At 33.8% G+C, this 24,214-nt stretch overlaps 1 protein-coding gene across 4 annotated transcripts in view; it reads left to right on the top strand.

The window, feature by feature from the left end:
* Positions 1-24,214, top strand: part of Rasal2 (RAS protein activator like 2) — a 346,050-nt gene that overhangs the window by 234,430 nt on the left and 87,406 nt on the right. For all 4 annotated transcript variants that reach the window (XM_026388446.2, XM_026388445.2, XM_026388444.2 and 1 more), the window contains exon 4: positions 12,212-12,318. In XM_026388446.2, the coding sequence (XP_026244231.2) occupies positions 12,212-12,318 (107 nt within the window). The remainder of the gene's footprint in view (positions 1-12,211; positions 12,319-24,214) is intronic.

The following is a 24,214-nucleotide window of genomic DNA, read 5'->3' as shown; positions in this document are numbered from 1 at the left end:
AACAAATTGTGCTGGCTCCTTACAAGGCTTATCATGTCATCTGGACAGCTGTTCATGGTATTTAGATAACTACTACTACTACTAGCTAAAAATTTTTATTGTTTTTCTACTATATAGTGATGGTGAGGCTTGTGACTGGGAGTGGAGTAAGCTTTGTATGATTGAAAAGCCAACAACAGGAATCAAGAAGTAGCTTTTTTGCAAGGTGTGAAATGTTTGTAATGCTCATGTAAGATTTCTACGAAGCATATTAAAAAAGACACATGACCAGCCATTATTTTAACTTTATATTTACAGATACTTTTTAATAAATTTCTAAGTGGCAATTATTGATCACAGATTTATTGATACAATAGACAAATAACTAAGAAAGTTAGGTTATAAATTCTGCATACCATTAAATGTGATAAAGATCTTTTTTTGAGATTTATAAAAAAATTTTATTGTACTTTTATTTATTAATGACAGCCTTCAGATTTATCTTTCATATATATTTTACTTATCTCATAATATATCTGCCTCAATATAAGTATACCTTTATTAAAAATGGACAAAATTGCGTTCATCTTCTAATTAATTCCTCATGGATATTTTCTAAGAGCTGTGAATAATCATCTGTCAATTTGAAAGCTATCTCTGTAATTATTTGAACCATCTCATAGTTAGCATAAGTTTGTTTTAATTCTTTTGTAAATCCTAACATTCTATCAATGATTTTTTTTTCATGCAATTTAGATGTAAAAGGTTGTCCTATTCAGGTATTTTCCAATTCTGTGCTTAGGTAAATGTATTTAGATATTAATCCTATTTTTAATTTGTTTATCATAGCCTCACTTATGTTGGACTTTGGATGACTTTAAGAAACATATGCACTTCTTAAGTCCTGGTTTCTCTGGAGCCTGTCTCATTCTACTTGCTTCCCATTCCTCTCCCACAGCATATACAAACATCCATATAAGGAAGCCTAAATTAGGGAAACACCGAGAAGAAAAACAAAAGCAGCCTTAAAACCAACAACTTAGATCCTAACACATGCTAGGAAAGGAAAACAGTCATCATTAAACATCTTTTCCTAGCTCTTGAATATCTTTATCAGTTCTAATTATCTAGTGTCAGGATTTTTTTCTTCTCCTTTCTTCCTTTTTTTTTCCTTTTCTCATTCTTTCTCTTCTTTTCATGGCCATTATTTCACTACACCTAAAAAGAATTTGATCAAATAAATAGATATGAGCAAATAAAAAAGCACTGCAGTGGTGTCCCTGCCCACCCCTACTCTGGGAAATTAGTAAATTCCTAATAATTCCTATTTATCTACAGATGGAGGTAATAAAGACAAAAGATTCTTAGAACTTATTTAAGAGAAATGCAATTAATTATTATGATTTCCAAATAGTCAATTCCTAATTAACTATCCAATGAACTATCCAGTTAACATGTGTAATAGATAAAGCATAGGTAAGTCAGTTTCCTGATTCTGCTCAAGGGCTATGAAAAGTTTAGATGCTGAGTAAATAGACAACTGTGTATCCCATGCTTTGGTGAGATACATCCAGCTAAGCCCTGGATGCCACGTGTCTTGTTTTTAAGGATTGAAGTTCTTCACCCAACCGTAACACCTCTACCTGAGGATAAATAAGAATTTACTAAGCATTTCCGGAGGAATTAGGAACAAAACTCTCTCAAATGTAAATTGTGATAGCTTGAAGATTAAACAAAACCCTTGTGATTTGACATTTGTTAATGAGAATGTGGTTTTCCCAATGAAGATAGAGGAAAAAATAAGAAAGCTTAACCTATTCTGTGGAATCTAGCTCAGAATGGTGGCATATGCCTATAATCCCTGCAGCTTTGGGGAGAATGGAGGGTTGAAGCAGGGTGATTGAGAGTTCAAAGCCAGCCTCAGCAACTTAGCAAGGCCCTATGCAACTCAGTGAGACCCTGTCTCTAAATAAAATATAAAAGGGCTGGGGATGTGGTTTAGTGGTTAAGCTGCCCCTGGGTTCAATCTCCAGGACCAAAAAATTAAAAATAAATTAATTAAAAACATGGCAAATCTAAATGGTTCAATCTAATAAAATAAGAACATGTGACTATTAAAGCAGGGAGAAAGGATGTCCAGACTACATATGCTTAACTAGCTTTTAGTTGTTTAGTTAAAATTTATTTACTACTATTTATTCTTTATTTATTTTTCTTTATTCTGTTTTAGTTTTCCCCCAGAAAAACAGCAGTTTGGTTTATTGTGGGAAAAATATTTAAAATTAAGATAATCCGTTAAAATTTATTTTATCTGAAAATTTAGACAAAGATCACCCTTATTTAAATCTTGGAGCATAGAACCTCAATTTGCAGAAGTAATATTGGTCAGGAATATAATTTAATTTGGTACCCCAAATTAAATTATATTTGGTGAGATACATCCAGCTAAGCCCTGGATGCCATGTGTCTTGTTTTTAAGGATTGAAGTTCTTCAAATAATCAAATAATATGAATTTACATAAACATATTAAATTGAAAATCTAAGAAATGTGAATAATTAGGCCTGGTTTTATAGGAGTAGATGAATTGAAGGTCACCTAAGATTTGGCAAATAGGTGAAAACCACTAGCAAAGACAAAACACCTGGGAGTGAATGTGGCCAGTTTGAGATCAGAGATCAGCTGACTATGGCAACTTTGGGGAATTGTTGGCAAAAAAGAGTAAACAGGTAAATTAAGGCCAGGTAAAATATTTTTTAAAAAAGACTGACCTTCTATCTAAAGATCTCTAATAAGGTAATCACATCAAGAAAGTAGTACTTTAGGGAGATTAATCTGGTGATGATGAGCAGGATAGTGTTACACAAAGACAGGAAACAGATAAATTAGGAAATCCCTGCCATAATCTGCATGAGAAGATAAAAAGCCCTAGATTCGAATGATAAATGATAGTGGAAATAAAGAGGACAAAATAATTCTGACAGACATATCAAAGACAGACTTGGCAATGTTTGGTGGCTGAAATGGGGGAAACCAATATTATAGGCTCCTCCCTTTTCTATTACCTTCACTAACAAATGATATTGAGTGTAAACTGTTTTGGGTATAGTACCAAAAAAATATTTAATTCTTAGTAAATGGTTAAATTTTCATCTTTATATCAAAGGTCTAATATATTTTGGTATTTGTATAAATAGAGAAAGATATATCTATTGAGATGCTATATTGCCCAGGCAGACCTCAGACTTCTGGGTTTAAATGAGCCTCCTACCTCAACCTTCCAAGTAACCTATCTTGTGTTTTCTTCTCTCTATTAATATCTGTTTAGGACTAAAAAAAAGTCTAGTCTTTTGTAGGCCTTGGTATAATTAGTGACTGAATCTGTGTCTTTCCCTCTCTCTCTCTAATGGTCAGTGAATACTGAAATTATCATATGAATAATCTAGATTCTAAGATTAGACCCCCAGTTATATTATTAATATCAACTATAGAAAATATTGAAAGGTCTTCAAGCACATCTATAGATTAAATTGAATTTATAATTATTATGAAGTATATAATAATGTGAGTATTGTATTAGATAAGTTATAGATAAGTTGAAGCAAGTCTTGGCCTAGCTATAGAAACTCAAAGAGGTTTTATCTTTCATAGTTGATTACAAAATATAACTCACCCAAATGAGTTAGAGGATTTAAAAAATATTATAAATAACTGAATTGAAATGCTCAAAGTAATCATTTTAGACTGCAAAGTGCTTTGTTTAGTTATTTAGAGATTGTTCTTTGCAAAACCTAAGATCTTACTGTGATCTGTGTTTGTGTCCTAGAATTTGTCCAAATAGTTGTCTCCCCACTTAGGTATACTGGAGATTAGGAATATTTGAAGGGAACATTATTTTTGGAGGGTTTCTGTCACTTTTAAATTCCAGGAATCAGTACTAGATAGTCTTTATACTTTGTTTTGCTTGTTTTTTTTTTTCCATCATTACACTTTTGTTATTAAATAGGTAACCTTTCAGGCTGAAGTTATGGCTCAGCGGTAGAATGCTCACCTAGCAGGTGCGAATCACTGGGTTTGATTCTCAGCACCACATAAAAAACAAATAAATAAAACAAAGGTATTGTGTCCATCTACAACTTTAAAAAAATATTTTTAATAGGTAACCTTTCTCCCTCTTTGCCCCATTGCTTCACCTCTCTATATTTCTTGGCTAGGATATTCTCATCAATCAGTATTCCAGGATTGTGTTTTCCTTAATGGTCTCTGCTAGCAGTCAAAAGAGTATGACAGTTCTCTTTAAAATATGAAGGATCATGTGAATATTGTTATTTTCAGTTTCTTTTAAGAAGAAATAAGAAAACGATAGTCTCCAAGATTATGTATCTTTTTTTTTTTACCATTTTAATACAAAACTAAGGGAGAACAGAATAACATGCATGCAATTCAAAGAATAGGCTCTAAATCCAGACTGCATGGGTTCCAGTCACTATTCTGCCTTTGACCTGCTGAGCACACATGGCAGAGTACTGAACATCTCTATATTTCCATGTCTATAAAATGGGAGTGATAATTCCAACTCCAAAGGATTGTTGGGTGGATTAAAAAGATAATTCATAGCTGTAGTAAGGTATTACAGTTATCATTGTTATGTTATCATCATCATTATTAAGATGCTTGATTGTTACACTAAAGAATCAGACATATATCTGAAACTTAAATATACCATATAAACATCTCTGAGCTGTTTTCTTATTTAGCCTTTTTGGTTGACAATAAGCTATTCTTTATCATCTCATTCATCATTGTCATGAGAAGTGCTAAGTTGACTTTACCAGGGAGAACTTTTTTTTCCGGATTATATTAACAAGAACAAATATTTTTAAATAATAATAATAATAATAAATTTATTGATCAAGGAAAAGATGAGAAGACTGAATAGTCTTTTTGAGAATTTACCACATTTCTGTACTTAGCACCAGCCTGTACATATTGGAGTGTCTGGGGCATGTAGACTTGAAAGGGATGCTTGTTTGAGTGAAGTGCTGCATGCAGTCTAAGTGATACAAATTGGAAGAATTAATGTGACTGTGGAAGGCGGGGCGGGGCAGGGGGGGGGCGGGGACGGGGGAGTGTTGTATTCCAGAGCAGCTGATTGCTGGTGACTGTTGGTGTATAGGCTTTAAGGCAGTAAAGTGGAATACATCAGAAAATGTCCTACTGAAAATGGTGAATAAAGTCTATAAAGCATTCAGGTGCTATGGCATTAGCAACTATATAAATGCAGTAGGTGATTTTCTTCTCTGCCCTTGTTGCTTTTCCTTTCTAATATTGTTTTCTCATTCCATCTTTGAGCTCCCAATGAGTTCTCCAACAAAAGTGTGAGACTTCACCTATATAAAAGCCTTTTTCTTTCATGTTTTGACATTTTATTAGAGCCCCCCTTTACTTAAAAGGTACAAACACATTTCCTCCTACTTTTCCATTCTTTTTATTTCTTAAATGTCTTCTGTGCCTCCCATCTAATTTAGGATTCACAGCATGGAGAGATAAGTCATTTGCTTATCTCATTCATTGATAACTAGAGCCACCAACATCTCATTCTGTTCATTGTTGTTATCATTTATTCAGTATAAAGGAAAATAAATTATAGTGAAGTGAACTCATTCACAGCTACACTATACATGCTGAAATTTTAGTGACTTGAATAGGTATACAAACAAAGATTTGGTAGTATATATGTATTCACTTTTTAAATCATGCTTGGTTAAAAAGGCACTGATTTTTAAAAAGACTTCTGAAATGAGCTGAAGAATTCCCTTTTTGAAAATAACATCAGGAACATGTTTCCAAAATATAGTATCAAAAATATTAAGGGGTATGGTATGACACTACATATGTACAACCAGAGAAATGAAAAGTTGTGCTGCAGTTGTGTACAATGAATCAAAATGCATTCTGCTGTCATATATACCTAATAAAAATAAATTGATTAACTAATAAAAAAAACAAAAAAATATATTAAGGGGTCTCTTGAACAATTATCATTGGTCAATCAGTCACATTTGTTCATGTTTTATAATTTTGTATACAAAAAGTACTAGGAATTGGCTTGGGTTGCTATTAATATGAAGTGATGAGACATACAAGATACCTCTGTGAATATGCAATGTTTTCCCTTAATTTGAGAAAGTTACTATGATATTTTGTTTTTTTACATCATTGGGTTCACCAAATCAAAACTTTTTAAATCTCTTTCTACATTTTGTTCACCTTTCTTAATGAATTTTTTGAACTTAGCATTCACTATGTTAAGGTTGTTCCTTTTTAAGTTTGATCTCCATCTTCCTCAAAAAGAGTAATGGCGTTAACTATTCCAACAGCTGCAGCAAGGACAGTGACAGATAATAGATGCAGTGCTTAGCTCATAACAAACATTCAATATTATCTAAAATTATAAAATATTTTCCTCTAGACAAATGTTTGACAAAAGAGGTGCTAAATAGCTTTATAGGAGTACATCTTTTTCTTTTTTAAAAAAAAAAACGTATCTAAAAATCATTTTATCTGTTTTTTCAAAGTATGATAAACAATTCTAAAAATGGTAGACATCAGAACTCATGACATGTGTAGCTATGTTATTTATGTTAAGTATATGCATGGATGACATGATGGTATATGAACTTTAATTAAATAGATTTAACAAAAGGTAAAAATAGTTGATAATTAAGATAATTTGGCTTAATATCATTTTTTAATATATACCTTTCTCATTTAAGATATTTTCAGAGGCTTTTGGAACCTGATTTGAGAACATTTGCCCCAATTCCTCTCAGACTTTTTCTGCTACTTGCCTCTACTAACTGGCACACAGTCCTACAGGCTTGCTTGCTGCAATTTACTCTGTAAGACTCATTCTGGCTTCTTTTTGCCTGGGGTCTTCTTTGGTAAATCTGCAGGGCTGACTTCCTCACCTTCATAAGTATTGACTCACACCAATCCAACTGCATATTTTAAACTACAATACCTTTTCATCTCCCTCACTACTTTTTTATTTCCTCTAAAACACTTATCACCTTCCAATATGCAATATCATATATTGTTTGCTACCCTAACTTCATATAAGTTCACAAAAGCATACATTTCTGATATGAGTACATAGTGGACATTCAGTGAAAATTAGATGAATTAATAAATGAGTTCTTATATAATATAAACAAACACACATGCAGTGTACACATACACATATAACTGATTATTTATACCTTGTTAAGAAATGTGTTTTCACAAGAATTCATTAGATTTCAATAGCATTTCAGAAATATTCTAAATTCCTATGCTTTAGTGTCTTGAATAGGGCTGGGATGGTGGTGAGGATAAGTTGTAAAAGGAAAGATACGTTTGATGGTAGTAGGTACAAAAGAACTGTAGTAATTGTCCTGCCTTCAAGTAGCTAGCCAAGAATAACAATCTTGAGAGGAAACGTGGCACATATGTTAAATTTTAAAGAAAAATATCAGAAATGACATGTCTAGTTACTAAAAAGAATAGTAAGTCATTGTGCAAGTCCAAAACAGCCATGGTACTGGAAAGCTAGAGCATTTTGATAGCTTAAAGATGTTAATAGTTGGGCAAATAAAATTCTTTTGGTTCATCAGAATTGCCCATGGAGAATGAAGCTAAGAGCAAAATTTAATTCTTTAATTCTTTCATATTTTATGGTATTGTTCTTATTTTTTAGCCACATTCTTAATATTTATTCATTTAACAAATGTTTTTAAGCACCTATCAAATGTCAGGTACAGGGATAAAGATTGGGGATCTGTGGGTTAAAAAAAAACAATATGGTATGCTTTTAAACAAAATAAAAATCATAGCAATACATTTTATTGTAAAACTTTAGCAAATGCAGAAAGAAGAAAATAGTAATTTTGAATTCACTATCTCCCAGGAAACTACTCTTTTAGGGTTCTCCCAAATACGTAATTATTTTGTTCCCTTATAAAACATCCAGGAGGGCTGGGGATGTGGCTCAAGCGGTAGCGCGCTCACCTGGCATGCATGCGGCCCGGGTTCGATCCTCAGTACCACGTACAAACAAAGATGTTGTGTCCACCAAAAACTAAAAAATAAATATTAAAAATATTCTCATTCTCTCTCTCTCTCTCTCTCTCTCTCTCTTAAAAAAAAAATAAAAAATAAAACATCCAGGAATTTTTTGGCATTTACTTCCTGATAAGTGAACTAAAGACCATGAATACACTATTAGGTTCTAAAGGAGAGGCTGACTTCTGTTTGTTGAACAGATAATTCCTTCATCAGATTACCTTTAGGCCAGCATAGTGGCCCATGCCTGTAATCCCAGTGGCTTGGGAGGTTGAGATAGGAGGATCCTGAGTTCAAAGCCAGTCTCAGCAATAGCGAGGCACTGAACAACTCAGTGAGAACCCTGTCTCTAAATAAAATACAACAAAAGAGCTGGAGATGTGGCTCAGTGGTTGAGTGTCCCTAACCCTCCCCCCACCCAAAAAAAAACTCCCTGGTACCAAAAAAAAAAAAAAAAAAAAAAAAAGTACATTTGCTCCTATTCAATTGTCACTTTTTTTGCCATACTTTTCAAAGAAAGCACATTGACATAAAGGAAAATGTGTATGTTAAAGAAATGGCATCCATTATAATACTACTTCACTTTGGCATTAGGGAGCCCCTTTTTTCCAAAAAGCTAATTTTGCATCATGGTATATATAAACCTAATCTTGTCTTCATTTCTGATTGGTCTGAATTATCTAGTCTATTAAATGATGAGGACCAGGACAGGAAAGGTGATATGGCTTTAACAAAATCACATAGATAGTTGGTAGAGGTACTAAGAAAAGCAATCAAATAGTTTTTTTGTTCAATACATCATCTAATATGGATCCGTGTTGAAGTTATATTTCATCATCATAAATTGTCACTGCATCTTAGTTCATACTCAGTGGCAAAGGAAATGAAGAAATAACTTTAAAACTTAACCAGGTATTATATAAGTTTTTTCTGCCTTTCAATGTGAAGATGAAAATATTATTTTTAAAGGATGAAATAGCAAATGAAGCAGTTTTCAGAGTTTTATCTACTGAAACAATATTGTGTGTCTCTTGTCTCAATTATAGAAAGTGATTATAATTAAATTTTGTGACTCTGAGAGGAACTTTACAGAAGGTGGAAGGCAGTGCAAGTTCATGTGAGGGTAGGAAGAGCTCTCTCTAATGTTGGCCTGCTGGAATTAGTGGAGGTTTTCCCTCCAGTTAGCAGAAATGTAGCTTTAAGAGAATAGTAGCAGCTTTCTTTTTCTGCTTGGAAATTTAAAGTTAAAGGTATTAGGACTGATTTCACATACAGGCCCGCCTGTGACTAATCCAGCAGGTTGTCCATTCTGTCCTTGACAATGAAGGCTGCCACCTTGTTTCTCAATGAACATTGGTTTTTAGGGGATAACTCTTCTGAGCACTAAAGAACCTGGATATTTCAAAGGCCTGTTTTATATTAGGATATAAATTGCAGTGCTATGGAGGGTTGAGAAATAGACATAATGTAAAGTATTTGTTCTTTTCGCTAGTTGATTTAGCTTACCTCATTTCCTTTACTTTCCCACCATAGTGGCAATTGTTCAGTCTTCAAAAATAATTTGATGCCAGGCGTGGTGGTGCACTGTAATCCCAGTGGCTCTAGAGGAGGAGACAGAAGGATCTGAGTTCAAACCAGCCTCAGCAAAAGCAAGGCACTAAGCAACTCAGTGAGACCCTGTCTCTAAATAAAATACAAAATAGGGCTGAGGATGTAGCTCAGTTGTCAAGTGCCCCTGAGTTCAATCCCTGGTACCCACCCCTCCCCAAAAAAGTTTTTTTAATTCTTCCTCTGGACTCAGTAACATCCTATAAACTATAACAGAGTTGTGATTTTATTTTTTCATGATACCATGTGAGAATTGAAAGAAGAAAAAAAAAAGTACAACAAATGCCATATTTATTAGAGTTTGAATGTAGTTGCTCATTTTAGCTAGTATCATTTCAAGTAGTTTAAGTATTAGATATATTTGCTTCATAGGTTCATATGCATGAAATCTAGAATAACATGGTTGGAAAAAAGTGACAAAATTAGATTCAATTTTTTTCTTTATCCAGAACATTGCTTATAAAGGAAACTGTTTACTGGATCACTGTATCCTACCTTAATAAAACTTATTTTTCTCCTAGTTTGATTTTATTGTAAATTATTTAGAGATTAAAATATGCTATACTATACTGTAATAGTCTAGTGTATCTTAATTTGATATTTATAGGCAATTATCAGAGGAAAAAAGTGTTCTACACTCACCAGCTCCTTTCCCCATCTGTCTTGTCCACTCATCATAGAATCACCTAACTTAGGTAATCACTCTGTAAAATCATATTCTTGAAGTATGAAGGTCTTGCTGTTCAGTGTGCTTCTACAAGCTGATTTGCTTAAATTCCTTTGTGCCATTCCCATGAATCTGAGCTAATTATACTGCCATTTTTTTCTGAGATGTGCGTTAGAAGTCATGTGTGCCTAATTCTAAAAATGGCTTCGTACATTAAGGCTCATTTACCCATTGACAGTTAGACAGAAGTTGAGAGACTTATAGTTATTGGTCATAATTTTTAAAAAGAGCAATAACATGGAATTCTTATACTGCAGGCATATAAGACACGCTTTTGTTAACTTCTCAGCCATTAGGAATGTTGCAGTTTGCCTCTTTTCTTTCTGGCCAAGATGTCACAGAGCAGATACCTTTAGTCATGGAAAAGAGTATCAGTGTCTGGCATGCAAATAGTAATAGGGTAAGCACTTCCAGTTGGGTTTTCTTAGGAGGATTGATTTGTGTGCCTTACTGGGTCTGTGTAAGATGGTGTCCTTTTAGTACTAGGTGAATATAAATTTCAGGAAATGTTTTTTTCTTGCTGCAGATTAGTGTAATACAGTGAAATTTTCTGAAACTGAGGGGAGGCAGTGGTTGGACGTCTGTTAATAGCCTGAAAGTAACTAATGAGGATGTGCAGTCGAAACGATTGATTGAATGAATAGCTGCAGTCCTGTGTGTTTCTTTCTCGCTTGCTCTCTCTGCAAGCTGTAGAGAGGGAGGGGGAAGAGCAAGACAGGGAAGGAGCGAGAGAAAAAAAATGCTTTCTCTTAAGTGGAAGTAGCACGGATCCCAGGGGCCAGGAGGCCAGAAATGGAAGTTTAAACTGCATCTATCTTTTAAAGGGAGAACAGCAGGAATCAAAATGTCAGTCTCCGGAGTCACGATTTACTCCGTATTTTTTAAGATCTGGAAGATAACACAGAATACTTTTTTTAGGATGTGGGGTTTTTTTTTTTCCCTTGTCCATGTTGAGATTATCTAATGTTATCTGAGAAGCTGGATTCCTATATGTCTGTCAGTTGAAGTGGAGATGGGAAGCAGTTGTGATAAAGGTATAATATGTATATATCTTCTGTGTGTGCATGTGTATGTGCATATATGTGTGTGTATATACGTATATATATTGCTCTATGAAAAAATCTTAAAATGCAGCCTTAGTACAGTTTATAGTAATTAAATTGGAGAAGATCATATCATCTGCAAAATTCTAAGCTTGTTAGGCCAGTTTAAACAGATTTGTGATTCCAGAGTAAGATCTTAGTAAGGTTATATTGCCAGAACAAGGAGAAGCTGATCTATTTTTATATCTGCATAGGCATATATATTATTTTATCCTGGCAGCAGCTTTCAGTCTTCTTTGTTGCAATCCAGTGAATTATTTTATCAGCACAGAACCAAACTTTGACCTTTGTGCAAACCCCATCAAATCATATGCAACTCTAGACTATATTTTGTTCACAAGAATGTTAGAAATTTCTTTTGATTCTGTTAACGCCTATATTGCTGATAAAGAAGTAGATTTTTATACTAAAAGATGCAAATATTAAGTGAGCTTAAAGATATTAACCAAAACTTGGGCAATTATTTTTATATTACACAAAACAAGATATAAGGTGTCACACTAAAACAGATTCTTAACTTTGACCAAGTCTCTCTAATGTCAAATGCCACAAAGAGACAAATTATGAGGAGATAAAATGTAATTAATCTTTAAAGTAGATTCTTTTTTTGAGAAACCATTAATTTTACAGTTTGGTGAAAGCTGCTAAGTTGGGTGCTTAGTTAATGATGTTTCAACTTTCCTCTTTTCCAGAGGTGCCAGCAGAAAGATCTCCCCGTAGACGGAGTATCTCAGGGACCAGTACATCAGAGAAACCCAATTCCATGGACACTGCAAATACCTCACCCTTCAAAGTACCAGTAAGTGTTTCTTTTCTCTAAAATATTTTGCTTTTTTCCTTTCTTATTAAAGACAGCTGCTAAAAAAAAAAAAAAAAAAAAAAAAAAATTTGTACCTCAAGAGTTTCTTTACAATACTCAGGTTAAAGAACAGTGTTACCGGTTTGCATACATTATCTGTGGTGAATGTCCACTATTTTCAGTATTAGAGTTTAGAGAATATTGTTTTCACTCATGGGATATTTCCAAAATATATAACTAAGTACATTGAATTTTAATTTATGTGAACTATAGAGTGTAAATCTTTGCAGTTATACTTTTATCAAAGTTGCTAGGGAAAACCTATCACAATTCTGTAAAAATGTTTGTGGGAGTTCTGTTTTTAGAGATAGGGATATGATTTCTTTTTTAAAATTTCTAGAGCTAGATCATAAGCACAGAGTAGTGAGACTCACAAAGTTGCCAAGCAATTTCAAAGAATTAGAGAATTGTAAATTCTAATGCTGAGAAATGGCCTGTTCTTTGCTTAAGCTGTCTTTTAGATGACCGTTTAAATGCTTAAGAAATACGGTGAAAGACAATAATTCCTTAAACCCAATAACAGTACTGAGAATATTAAATACAAAAAGTATGCTGAGATGGAAGGACCACAGGTGATCTAGTCAGCTGAGCACTAGGCTCAGGCCTGGTTTGTGCCTTTGGATATAATTAAGTAATTCAGATTTTAAGTCATCTCTTTTATTTGATTATTGGATAAAAAGTATACTTTCTTTCTAAACACATCATGTTATTAAAACTTATATTGAAGAATTGCTTCATAAAGATGGTCATTATTCTAGGTATAATGAAAATCAATAAACAGTAGAAATAAAATTTTCTATTGGAAGAAAAATTTTCTTTCTCTTCATTCTCTCAGGTTAATATGGCACATTCTTTCTTCCTTTATTCTAATACTATTTTTTTTAAGTTGAAATGATCTTTTAGGGTAGAAATATTTTGAGGTGTATAAGCTGACATTCTTATGTAAGTTAACCAAAATGTTGTTTTATTTTGCAGTAATCCTGAGGAACAATATTTCCCCTTCTTTTACTTTAGGGGCACATAGTATTTGTGGACATCTGTACCTGTGACACCATTCAAAGTTTCACACATTTTCTCATTTTAAAAGATCACAGGTGTCAGATTAATATTTTTATCAAATTATTACAGGAATTTTGCAAAATTGGATTTAGTGTCTTTTACTAATTTTTTTGTACCATAGACTTAGCTATTTTTTTATGAATAGAAACAGCAGTTTTTTTTCTTTCCCCTCCTCTTTTTTTCCTGATGAATCAGATAACAGTATAGTAAATCTATACTGATGTGCTTAACTGAGTTAAGATTGAGTTTGAATTTGATGTTTTTACACCATTATGCTGGAAGCAAATGGCAAATTCTTTAAATTTTTTAAGGTTAATAAATGAAGAAGAATATTTCTGTACGGTATGGTGACATTAAAGTACATTCTGTATCAAATCTGAAGTTTATGGTCAGACTTTTTAAATTTGAATTAAGAACCACAATTTTCATTTATTTAAACAATAAGGTGACAGTTAATTTAACATTTTTCTTAATAAGACTAATAATTCTTAACTGAAATTATAAAGCAGTGATATGGACATATGTGGAAACTAGTTCTGCTTACAAACCAGGTACTCTTTTGGTAATCTTAGAAATAAATGAGAGAGCCAGACTCAGTGGTACATACCTGTAATCCCAGTGACTCGGGTGGCTGAGGCAGGACAATTGCAAGTTACCCATGTCTGCAATTTAGCGAGACCCTCAGCAACTTAGTGAGACTCTGCCTCAAAATAAAAAGGGTGGGGAGTGTAGCTCAGTAGTAAAGCACCCTTGGATTCAATCCCAAAGAAAAGGAAGGAAGGAAGGAACTAAATAAATAAATAAATGAGAGAAAGAAGAAGCCTTTCACTAGAGAATTGCAGTGACAAAGCTTAGGCACTTAGCTATCTAGGAGTCTTAACCACCATTCATAGGCGCTCATCTAGATAGTTTTCTGGAAAATAACCATAAGGATACACTGATTACCAACCAAACAAAAAAGTAGAGGGAAAAACAGAATATAAGTCAAGGAATCATAAAAACAATTTGAATCCATTTAGGATAAAGGCAAACAGACTTACATTTGTTAATAGCCCTTAAGGTTGCCATTGAGAAACCAAAATATTCTGACTAAATGAGGCATGTCAGTACTTGGATATATGTAGAAATATGTTTGTATTTTTTAAATTTCTGTATAACACTATTAGTTAATGTGACTCTTTGTTAAACATATTTCTGATTTAGAAGTATGTCTTATTTCTAGATCAACACAATATATTTTGTAATTAATATCACAATGGACTCTGAATATGGGAAAGCAATACAAAAGGAAGTCAAACTTTGAAAAGAAGATCATTTCCATATTAGTTTTATGAAGAGACAAAAGTGATATTTTAGCACAGGTACTCATGGTTCTTAGATTCAGATGTTGTTACCATGGTGAACAGTAGGTTTACCACTCATCAAGTAGACTCCGAAAAGAACGAGCAATATACTCTCATAAAGGGCCGTATTCTTCCCTATTCCATTTTCAGACTTACCAAGAAGGCAGGGGAAATGGATTTTAGCAAGTATTAACTGAAATTATTTGCACATTTATTAAGTGCTTACTTTGGGTAAAATATTGGTGATTCACCAATTATCGATCCCCTTTTGGCATGCAGTACTTGGTACTTGGGGAAACAAATGAAAACACAGAATTTTCTTTGTCAGAAAGCCTATAATCTCGTAGTAAGAGAAAAATGCTCTGATTCATAATGAAGTAGGTAAGCCTGGTAACACAGGTCATTAACAAGATAGTGTGTAACCCAAGATTTTATCAAGGAACAATATTTGAGCTGAGTTTCAAAGACTGGAAGAAAATAATTGACAAGGGAAATACAGTGTTCCAGGCTTATGGAATAGCATTTTGCAAAGATAACATTATGAGACCTTTGACCTGGGTGAATAGAAAGGATTTGATGAGACAGGATTTGAAAAGTATGGCAGAAGAGAATCGAGAAAGAGAGGTTGTGGCAAGACTGTGATGGGTTTGTCAGGCTTAACTAAATTATGTTGGCTGCTGAAGAATTAGAGATACATTGATTGAAACATTTGTCTTTGGCTCAAAAACTGAATCAAGTTGTGTAAATATCACTAAGTACTGGTAAATTACTTGCTTTTTTTCTTTAAGTAATGCTGCTTTGCTCTTACTATCACCATCCTAATTTAGAATAATAAAGTAAGGTTCTTCAATAGAAGGTCAGCCCAAGGTCTGAGGGTATAGCTTAGTGGGCACATTCACAAGGTCTAGCACCAAAAAAAAAAAAAAAAAAAGAAAAGAAAAGAAAAGGCCAGCACACATGAAACCTTCAGCTAATATTACTAATATTTCTAGTGTAGTGGTTCACTTTAAGGAGATCCAAAAGAGGCCAGAGGTTGCTCATATCCTGGATAAGTCAGAAATAAGAATTACTATGGCAGTGAACACCAAGAGGGAAGCTCAAAACTTTAGTTTGTCTTCCTTATTAACAAAAAGTTATCAAATCTTAAAATAAGTAACAGTACAGCAGAGTATATGTATTTCTTATTATAAGGTTTCTGAACACATAGATTAAGGCAAGGTCTTGGTTTTGAGGACTATTTAAATGTATTTTTATTTTATCTAATCACAGTCATAGGAAAAAGCATAGATCTTCAGGATAGTCTGTTTTTCCTCCATCCTTTTTCTGTATTTCTTTACACATACCTTAATTCCAATTGTTTATTTGTCTATAGGCCTGTTGCCCTCATTGGATAATGAATATCTGTTACAACCCCAAGTGCATAGATAGTAAGTAAACAGTCAACAAATAATTGTTGAATAGATGAAATATGCATGAGTAGAATGAGTTTATCTCACAGTTGTTCTCTTATTATTAGTAATAATGTCTCTAATCAAGTGGAATAATAAATATTTAATATCTTTTTTTAAAGAGATAGAGAGAATTTTTAATATTTATTTTTTCAGTTTTCTGTGGACACAACATCTTTATTTTATTTTTATGTGATGCTGAGGATCGAACCCAGCGCCCCGAGCATGCCAGGCGAGCGAGTTACCACTTGAGCCATATCCCCAGCCCCAATTTTAATATCATTTAATAAAATATTATTTGAAATGAATGTGCCTTTGAAGAAGTTAGATTGTTTTCCTCAATAAAGAGAAATTTTAATTAACATTTTGAGTTCAGAGCTATGGTATTTTATGTATGTAGTTTATACTGTGTCTACTTACATTGAAAACTGAAACTAGATAGAATTCTTTATTTAATGATATTTTTAGGAATATTCTTTGAGCCCTTTAGGTGTCATACATATGTATAAACTCATAATGTTTTCACAGGTGTGAGTTTTGACCATTAAATTTGTCAAAAATAATTTTAGTCATTTGAATAATTTTTTGCCTCTTTTAAAAGCATCATGTTTTTTTTCTTTGACATCTTGCTAGATTTTTATCTTTGTATATTTGTGTTTTCCTTTGAATAAAAACAGCATTTATTACAGGGGTGGTGGAGACAATTGAGTAAACTAGTAAGTTATCCAGCTACTTTAATTCAGAATGGTAAAATGATGATGTCCTGTAATTATATTTGTTTTTTAAACAAACTTCTTTCTTTATATTTTATCATAAAGTGACTTTGATATTTATGGTTTTGTGTCAAGTCTACTTAGACCATGCTATCAATTTGACTTTGGCTAAGAGAAAGCTACCTGTGTTCCAGGCCCGGTGCTTGGCTTAGTGTTCCATTTTCATAACACAGTGGTCTGAGTTGGCCTTCCATGTGAGTGTAGCACAATGCAATCACAGCTGCTTCATTTGTATTAGCTTTGAGCTTGCTCTGAAAGAATTGAAACACTAAAAAAATATGCCAAGACAACCAGAAAGCACAGTTGAACTAAGGCAGTAGCTGCATATTTCTGTGTGACCTTCCTTGTGCTCTTGTTGCTGTGACACCTGAGCATTACCAATCAAATAATACAGTAGATATAAATGACTGTCAAAAGACAAAAGCTTTCATAATTTTTTATAAGAAAGTAAAGCCCCATAAAATAAATGTAGACTATGTTAAAAGTCTTATAAAAGAAATATCATGTCCTTTCTTAAGTATAAGATATAAGGCTTGGTTGGTATTTGTCTCTGTTTTGCATGGAATCCTCAATAAGATCGATATAAGTGTTTTTCTAAGTTAAACAAAGGACCAGAAAAATTGTATTATCTAAACCTGTGGTTTTCAGCTCTTAACTATACGTAGTACCTTTATAACTATAGTACCTTTAGGAACTCCAAACAGTGTATTAATGCTTAAATTTCACCTCACATCAGATAAATTATAATCTCTAGGTTCAAATCTTGACCTCTGGACTAGAGCCCCATCTTCTGTATTTTTTAAATGTTTCCATATAAATGTATTTAAATGTTCCCATATAAATGTATCTTTATATGCAATCCAGGGTCTAAATTATTGGTAAAATATTACAAATTCATTTTAGTTAGTGTCTTACCTGTGAAATAAGTGCCGCCTTTGTGCCTTCAAGTCTGACTGAAGAAACTAAGCAACAGTGTTTTCTTAGTGGCCTACTGTTACTCCTGTGTAAATTGCTGCACTGCATATTAGTTGATGATCTATGTGGTTGCCATATCATCAGTTAGATTACCAGTCTAAATTTACAAAGTACTTGCACAGTGACCTCTAACCAGCCTAAAAATCTATCTTAGGAGTGAAATAATGAAATTGAATTCCTACCATACAAGCAGTATAACCATTCAGTTTTTATGTTGTCGTTGCTGTCATATTCCAGGAAGACAGTTCATGTTATTTCCCCAAGTGCCTAGAGATTCTGTATCTCTTTGCTTTGTCTTCATTGATCATGTGAGTTAAGATACATAATGGAACCACCCTGTATTAATACTTACTCTTTTAGTAAAGACTATTCATATGTATATTTATATGTGTGTGTGTATATATATATATATATATCACATGAAACATATATGTCAATTTGTTATTCCCAGAGGTAAAAATAATAGACATGTTATTGCCAGAAAAGAAAAATTATTGTCTGAAGTTATCAAATATTTACTGTACATTTAAATTATTTTATAATCAGAGGGAGCATAATTTTAAAACTTTTAATGATAAATATCCTAGAAAATATAAAATTTAGAACTCAAAGTCTTGGAGCCAAAAAAGAAAGAAAAGAAAGGGAGGAATAGGAATTAGGTTAGATACAACCCCTTAAGGGGACAGAATGGGGATTGACAAATACCTAGAAGAAAAAGAAGCAGACTTGGCATAAAATATTGCCAAGAGTCTAACTTGAAATAACCAAATATGGGTGGAACCCTCCTTAATTTGTGATAATTCCTACAAATGGGTTGTATCTGCTTAACTTTGGGTTTCTATTTGTCCTACCCACAAAAAAAGAGGGCTGTTTTAAAGGATCAGATGTATTCATTTATGGCTAGTTCTTGTAGAAAACTGTACAAGCCTCTGTCCCCTCAGAGCAATGTTTTTTCTCCTTAACTTTAACAAGGGAGGGGAAGCACAACTTTCAATTTGCAATTAGAGATAAATATTTTAAAGAGCTAATGTCCACTTAAGGGAGCATAACAATTATCCACAAACTCTACCTGATAAGTAAAAATTATATCAAATGCTTTCCTTTTTCACAGAAGTTCAGAAGCTAGAGGTGTGGAAAAGAAATTTTTCTTCCTGATTTTGATAGGGTTATCTGTGCAAAAATGTATTTTTGCTCTTCTCAAATGCACTTACACTCAGCAGGTGTGAGCATTACTAATAAAGAATAATACCCCTGAGGACCCTTCCTAACACAGGACCCTTTAATTCTATTGATAGTACCAGTACCATTGTACTGCATTTTTAAATGTTTTGAATGTTATATAGTAAACATCTACTGGTTTCATTTTAAATGAACTTCACTCCAAGAGTATAAAGTGATTAAAATATCACTGAAACATTTTGTTGTTATTGTTTTTGGTTAGGCTATTGAATAACCTGTTAAAAAGCCTCCAAAAGGAATTAAATAAACACTTCTCTAAAGAAGATAAACAGATGGCCAGTATGCACATAAAAAATGCTCAGCATCATTAGTTATTAGGGAAGTACAAATCAGATATCCTGAGGTGTGGTGGCACATGTCTGTAATCCCAACGGTTCAGGAGGCTGAGGCAGGAGGATCAAAAGTCCAAAGCCAGCCTCAGTAAAAGCAAGGTGCTAAGAAACTCAGTGAGACCCTGTCTCTAAATAAATTACAAAATAGGGCTGGGGAATGTGGCTCAATGGTTGAGTACCCCTGAGTTCAATCTCTAGTACAAAAAAAAAAAAAACAAAAAAACAAAACTATATCACTTGATAACCACTTGAATGGCTATAATCAAAAAGAGGGACAATAATAAGTATTGGTGAGGATGTGGAGAAACTGGAACCTCATACATTGCTGGTGGGACAGTGTAAAATGGTGGCAGCTACTTTAAAAAACAGTTCGATAATTTCTCAGAAGGTTAAGCATAGAGTTTTCATATGACCTAGCAATTATGTTTCTAGTTATATATACAAGAAAATTAAAAATGTATATATAAAATGTACATGAATGTTCATACCATCAGTATTCATAATAGCTAAAAAAATAGATACAACCCAAATATTCATCAACTCAAAAATAGATATAAAATTTTTTTAAATGTGGTCTATCCATACAATGATATATTACTTAGCCATAAAAAGATATTTTTTAAAAATTTTTTCATACTAAGGATTGAACCTAGGGGTGTTTTACCACTGAGCTACATCCCCAGCCCTTTTTATTTTTTATTTTGAGATAGGATCTCACTAACCCAAGGATTAGGGCCTTGCTAAATTGCTGAGACTTGCCTCAAACTTGTGATCCCCCTGAGTCACTGGGATAACAGGCATGCATCACTGCATCTGTCCATAAAAAAGGATATTTTAATACATGTTACAACATAGGTGAACCTTTAACATATGCTAAGTGAAAGAAGCCATAAACATAAAGCCACGTGTTATGGCCACATTTCTATGCAATGTCCAGAATAGACAAATGCATAGAATCATAAAAATAGATTAGTGGTTGTCATGAGATAGGGGAAGTGACTGCTAATGGGTGTGAAGCTTAATTTGGGGAATGGTAACATGAGTTTTTATATATATAAAAAATACTGAATTCTACACTTTAAAAGTAAATTCATAATAACTGAATTGTATCTCAAGAAAAACTGTTAAAAATTAATAAACACCAGCTTTAGAAAGCTTAGGATGAAAAATATAAAATCTTATTAATGCTTTTAATATTGATTTCAAATCAATATTAAAAGGAGGAAGGTAAAGGGGGAGGCACCAAAGTGGATTATATTATATATTTGCTGCTTATTTGTACAAATTGTTTAGGTAATCATTATCGATATGTTGCCTGGTTGCATTTTTATGCAAACTACGTTCTATAAGGAAAATAATACATATACTTTTACTCAAGGATGTCAAAATACAAAGCATAACATTTAGCATTTAGTTTATTTTTTTTTTAGAATTTTTAATATTTATTTTTTAGTTCTCGGCGGACACAACATCTCTGTTGGTATGTGGTGCTGAGGATCGAACCCGGGCCGCACTCATGCAGGCGAGCGCGCTACCACTTGAGCCACATCCCCAGCCCCTAGCATTTAGTTTAAAAAGAAAGAAAGCAAAGGCCTGGAAATGTAGCTCAGTAGTAAAGCACTTGCCTAGCATGTGGAAGACTCTGGATTCAATCCCCAGCACTGTAAAAAAATTATAGAAAGAAAGAAAAAAAAAAGGCAAATTATGGCAGCATCATAAATATGGAATTTTTTAAAAAATTTAAAAATTATTAACAAATTTTCATATCTTAAGTATTATTCATATATTATACATATACTTTATAATTTCTTCCACTTAATAATTCACTTTGTAAGTAGTCTATCAATTCCTATATTTATATGGGGGGTTCATTTAATGTGATTCTATTGAGATCATCTCAGAGTCTTTTATGATTTTTATACAGCAATGAATTAATGATCAACAAATCAGGAAATAGAACAGGATGCAGTTTTGGCAAATATCCTTCCAAACAGGACTCTGTTTTCTACTAAATCTTGGTTCTGATGTCCCTTAAGAATTTAAATCAGCTTGCTCCAAAATATATTCACTAAGGTTTTTCCCCCAAATTTCCCCCTTTAATTTCTAACTTTGTAGTTCTACAAATTTCTTCAATTCCCAGTCAAAAACCTGAGTCATAACATACTCTTCCCTCTGTCTGAAAATTAGTCACCAGGTCTTCTTGTCTGCCTCTCTTCAAATTCACCGATTCCTTCTTTTCCAGCCTCACCATTATTAACTAACTTTAGTTATCAGTCCTTAAACTGTACCAAGACCAATTTCATTAATGTGAAACCAGTGCAGTCCCTGGGGCGTGTACTCAGAAAGCCCTAAGCATGAAGTTTAATGCTTTGTGGTTATCTAAATTCTTGATGATAGATCTTTTAATTAGTATTTTAAATAAAGTCCAGAGGAACAATGGAGCATATGTGGGGACCTGGGGCCAACTATAGCATGTGTGGGAGAACCTGAGGCCTATTTTTTCCTTAGGATGAATTCTCTGCTCACTTCTTTCCCTCATGATGTCCCATCTTGCCTCCCTGTCTTTGCTTCACCCAGCCATAACTTTCACTCTCTGACTCTTGCATGGGCCTATGCACAAGTATGAGGAAGATGGGAATTAGGCTGCATACCCCATGGCGTCTTGGGCCAAGGGTTGATGAGGCAGTCTTTACCCACTTGTCAACTTCAGGAGTGTCTGGTAGTTAGCCAGAGGCTAGCAGTGGGGAGGGGGAAATGTTGTCCATCCTCAATCCAGGTACCTAGCAAGTTGCAGTGGCATCCATGGAAAGGAAGAAACCTGACTCAACTTCCCTGCCCTGAGTCAGAACATGGCACATAGATTTGGTTGCTGGCCAAGGGTAACCTGGCAACCAGTGGGCAATCCCCATGCCAAGTCATCAGCTGGGGCCCCAGGCACCTGTGATAGTCTACATTTAGCTTTTGAGGGAGTAGGACATTGAATAGTGGATAAAGGTGAAGATAGAGAATATTGAAGAGAGGAAAAAGTTTCTACTTTAACATCTTTAATGGCCTTGTTTTCCGGTAGTTGTTCGTGCATTTTTATTTTACACTGAGCCCCTCTAATTGTGCTGCTGATCTTGTCTAGTGCTGTAGGGACTCTTTACTCACCTCCTGGCCTTCAGTTCTTCAACCTTTACACTGCTGCCGAGTGGTTCCTTTAAAATCTAAAGCTGATCATTACTTAACTCTGTATTGTTGGAAGTCTTTTAGTAGCTTTCTATGATCCCATTCCCATGAATTTAATCAGATTTTATATATTTTATTGGGCTTGTGTAATGCTTTCTTCCTTTTCTTTGCTCATTCTCTCCTCTCTTCCCTTGTTTTGAATGTCTTTATGCAGCAGTAGCTTTCCCCTAACCCCCCACCCCAAAAAAACATCATTCTCCTGCTGAAGTTTTTTGAGTTGAACTTCTGTTACAGTATAATCAAAACCAAAGTTAATGCATAAAGAGCCTTTCATTGTGTTTTGGCTCATTTCCTAATACCCAACATCCCTATCCCCACCTCCAGCCCTCTCTGCCCATCTTTACCAAACCCAATAGTTAGTTCCTCAAGTTTTCTTTGATCTCTGCACATTTCTGCCTAGGAAGTCTTTCTTCTAAAAGTATTCCATCCTTTAAAACTCAGCTCTTTGTCTCCTTACCTTTTTTAGACATTAATTTTGATCTTCTCTGACTGTCCAAAGGAGTGGGCATCTATTCTTTATATTACTGATACTATTATTTTGTAGCCATATTGTTTGTATAATTGCCTTCCTTGGTCTGTGGGTATACACATAATTCATTTGGGGTACAGAAAACATATTAAATGTTTGATTTTTTTTTAAAGAGAGAGTGAGAGAGAGAGAGAATTTTTTAATATTTATTATTTATTTTTTAGTTATCAGCGGACACAACATCTTTGTTTGTATGTGGTGCTGAGGATCGAACCCAGGCCGCATGCATGCCAGGCGAGCGCGCTACCACTTAAGCCACATCCCCAGCCCCAAATGTTTGATATTTTTAAACTTTTTGTATTATTGTTTCATACACAGAACATTCTTATGTTTTATAAGTAAGCATATAAAGAATGCCCACTCAATGATTTTATTCATTCTATGTAGTCAAAATAATTTAGAAACCATCTTCTAGAAGGCCCTTATTGTATCTTATTTGTCTTATGGGTAGCATTCATGATAATCTAAGACATGCAAATTGGAAAGACATTAACCTTTTATGCCATTTACTGGTAGTTTTGCATTAATCAACATTGTGTACTTTTTTAATAAAAGACTCTAGAATTAATCTGTTAAAATGAAATAGAATTAAGAAAGGTAGCATATAGTGAGCAGAAAGAATTTTCTTTCTATGGAAGCCCTGTGAGCTTCCATAGTGATAGAAAGAATGACTCATGGTATTCAAGGCATAATCAGCTGTGTAGGAAAGTGGTCTTCCTCTCTACTCTTTAAAAGTTAAGTGGGGTGGGAGAGGACAGTAGCCAGCAAAAGTGAAGGTCAACACCTGATGATCTGGTTTTTGACAGAATACCAGTACAAGGATTTAATATTATTAGCATTTAAGGATTTGTACCTAAAATGGGCAACTAACATCTCACTGATATGACCAAGAGCAAGGCCTTTAATTTCT

Source organism: Urocitellus parryii, chromosome 9, assembly GCF_045843805.1.
Source record: "Urocitellus parryii isolate mUroPar1 chromosome 9, mUroPar1.hap1, whole genome shotgun sequence".
Classification (NCBI taxonomy): Eukaryota; Metazoa; Chordata; class Mammalia; order Rodentia; family Sciuridae; genus Urocitellus; species Urocitellus parryii.
This window is presented reverse-complemented; position numbering and strand designations above follow the sequence as displayed.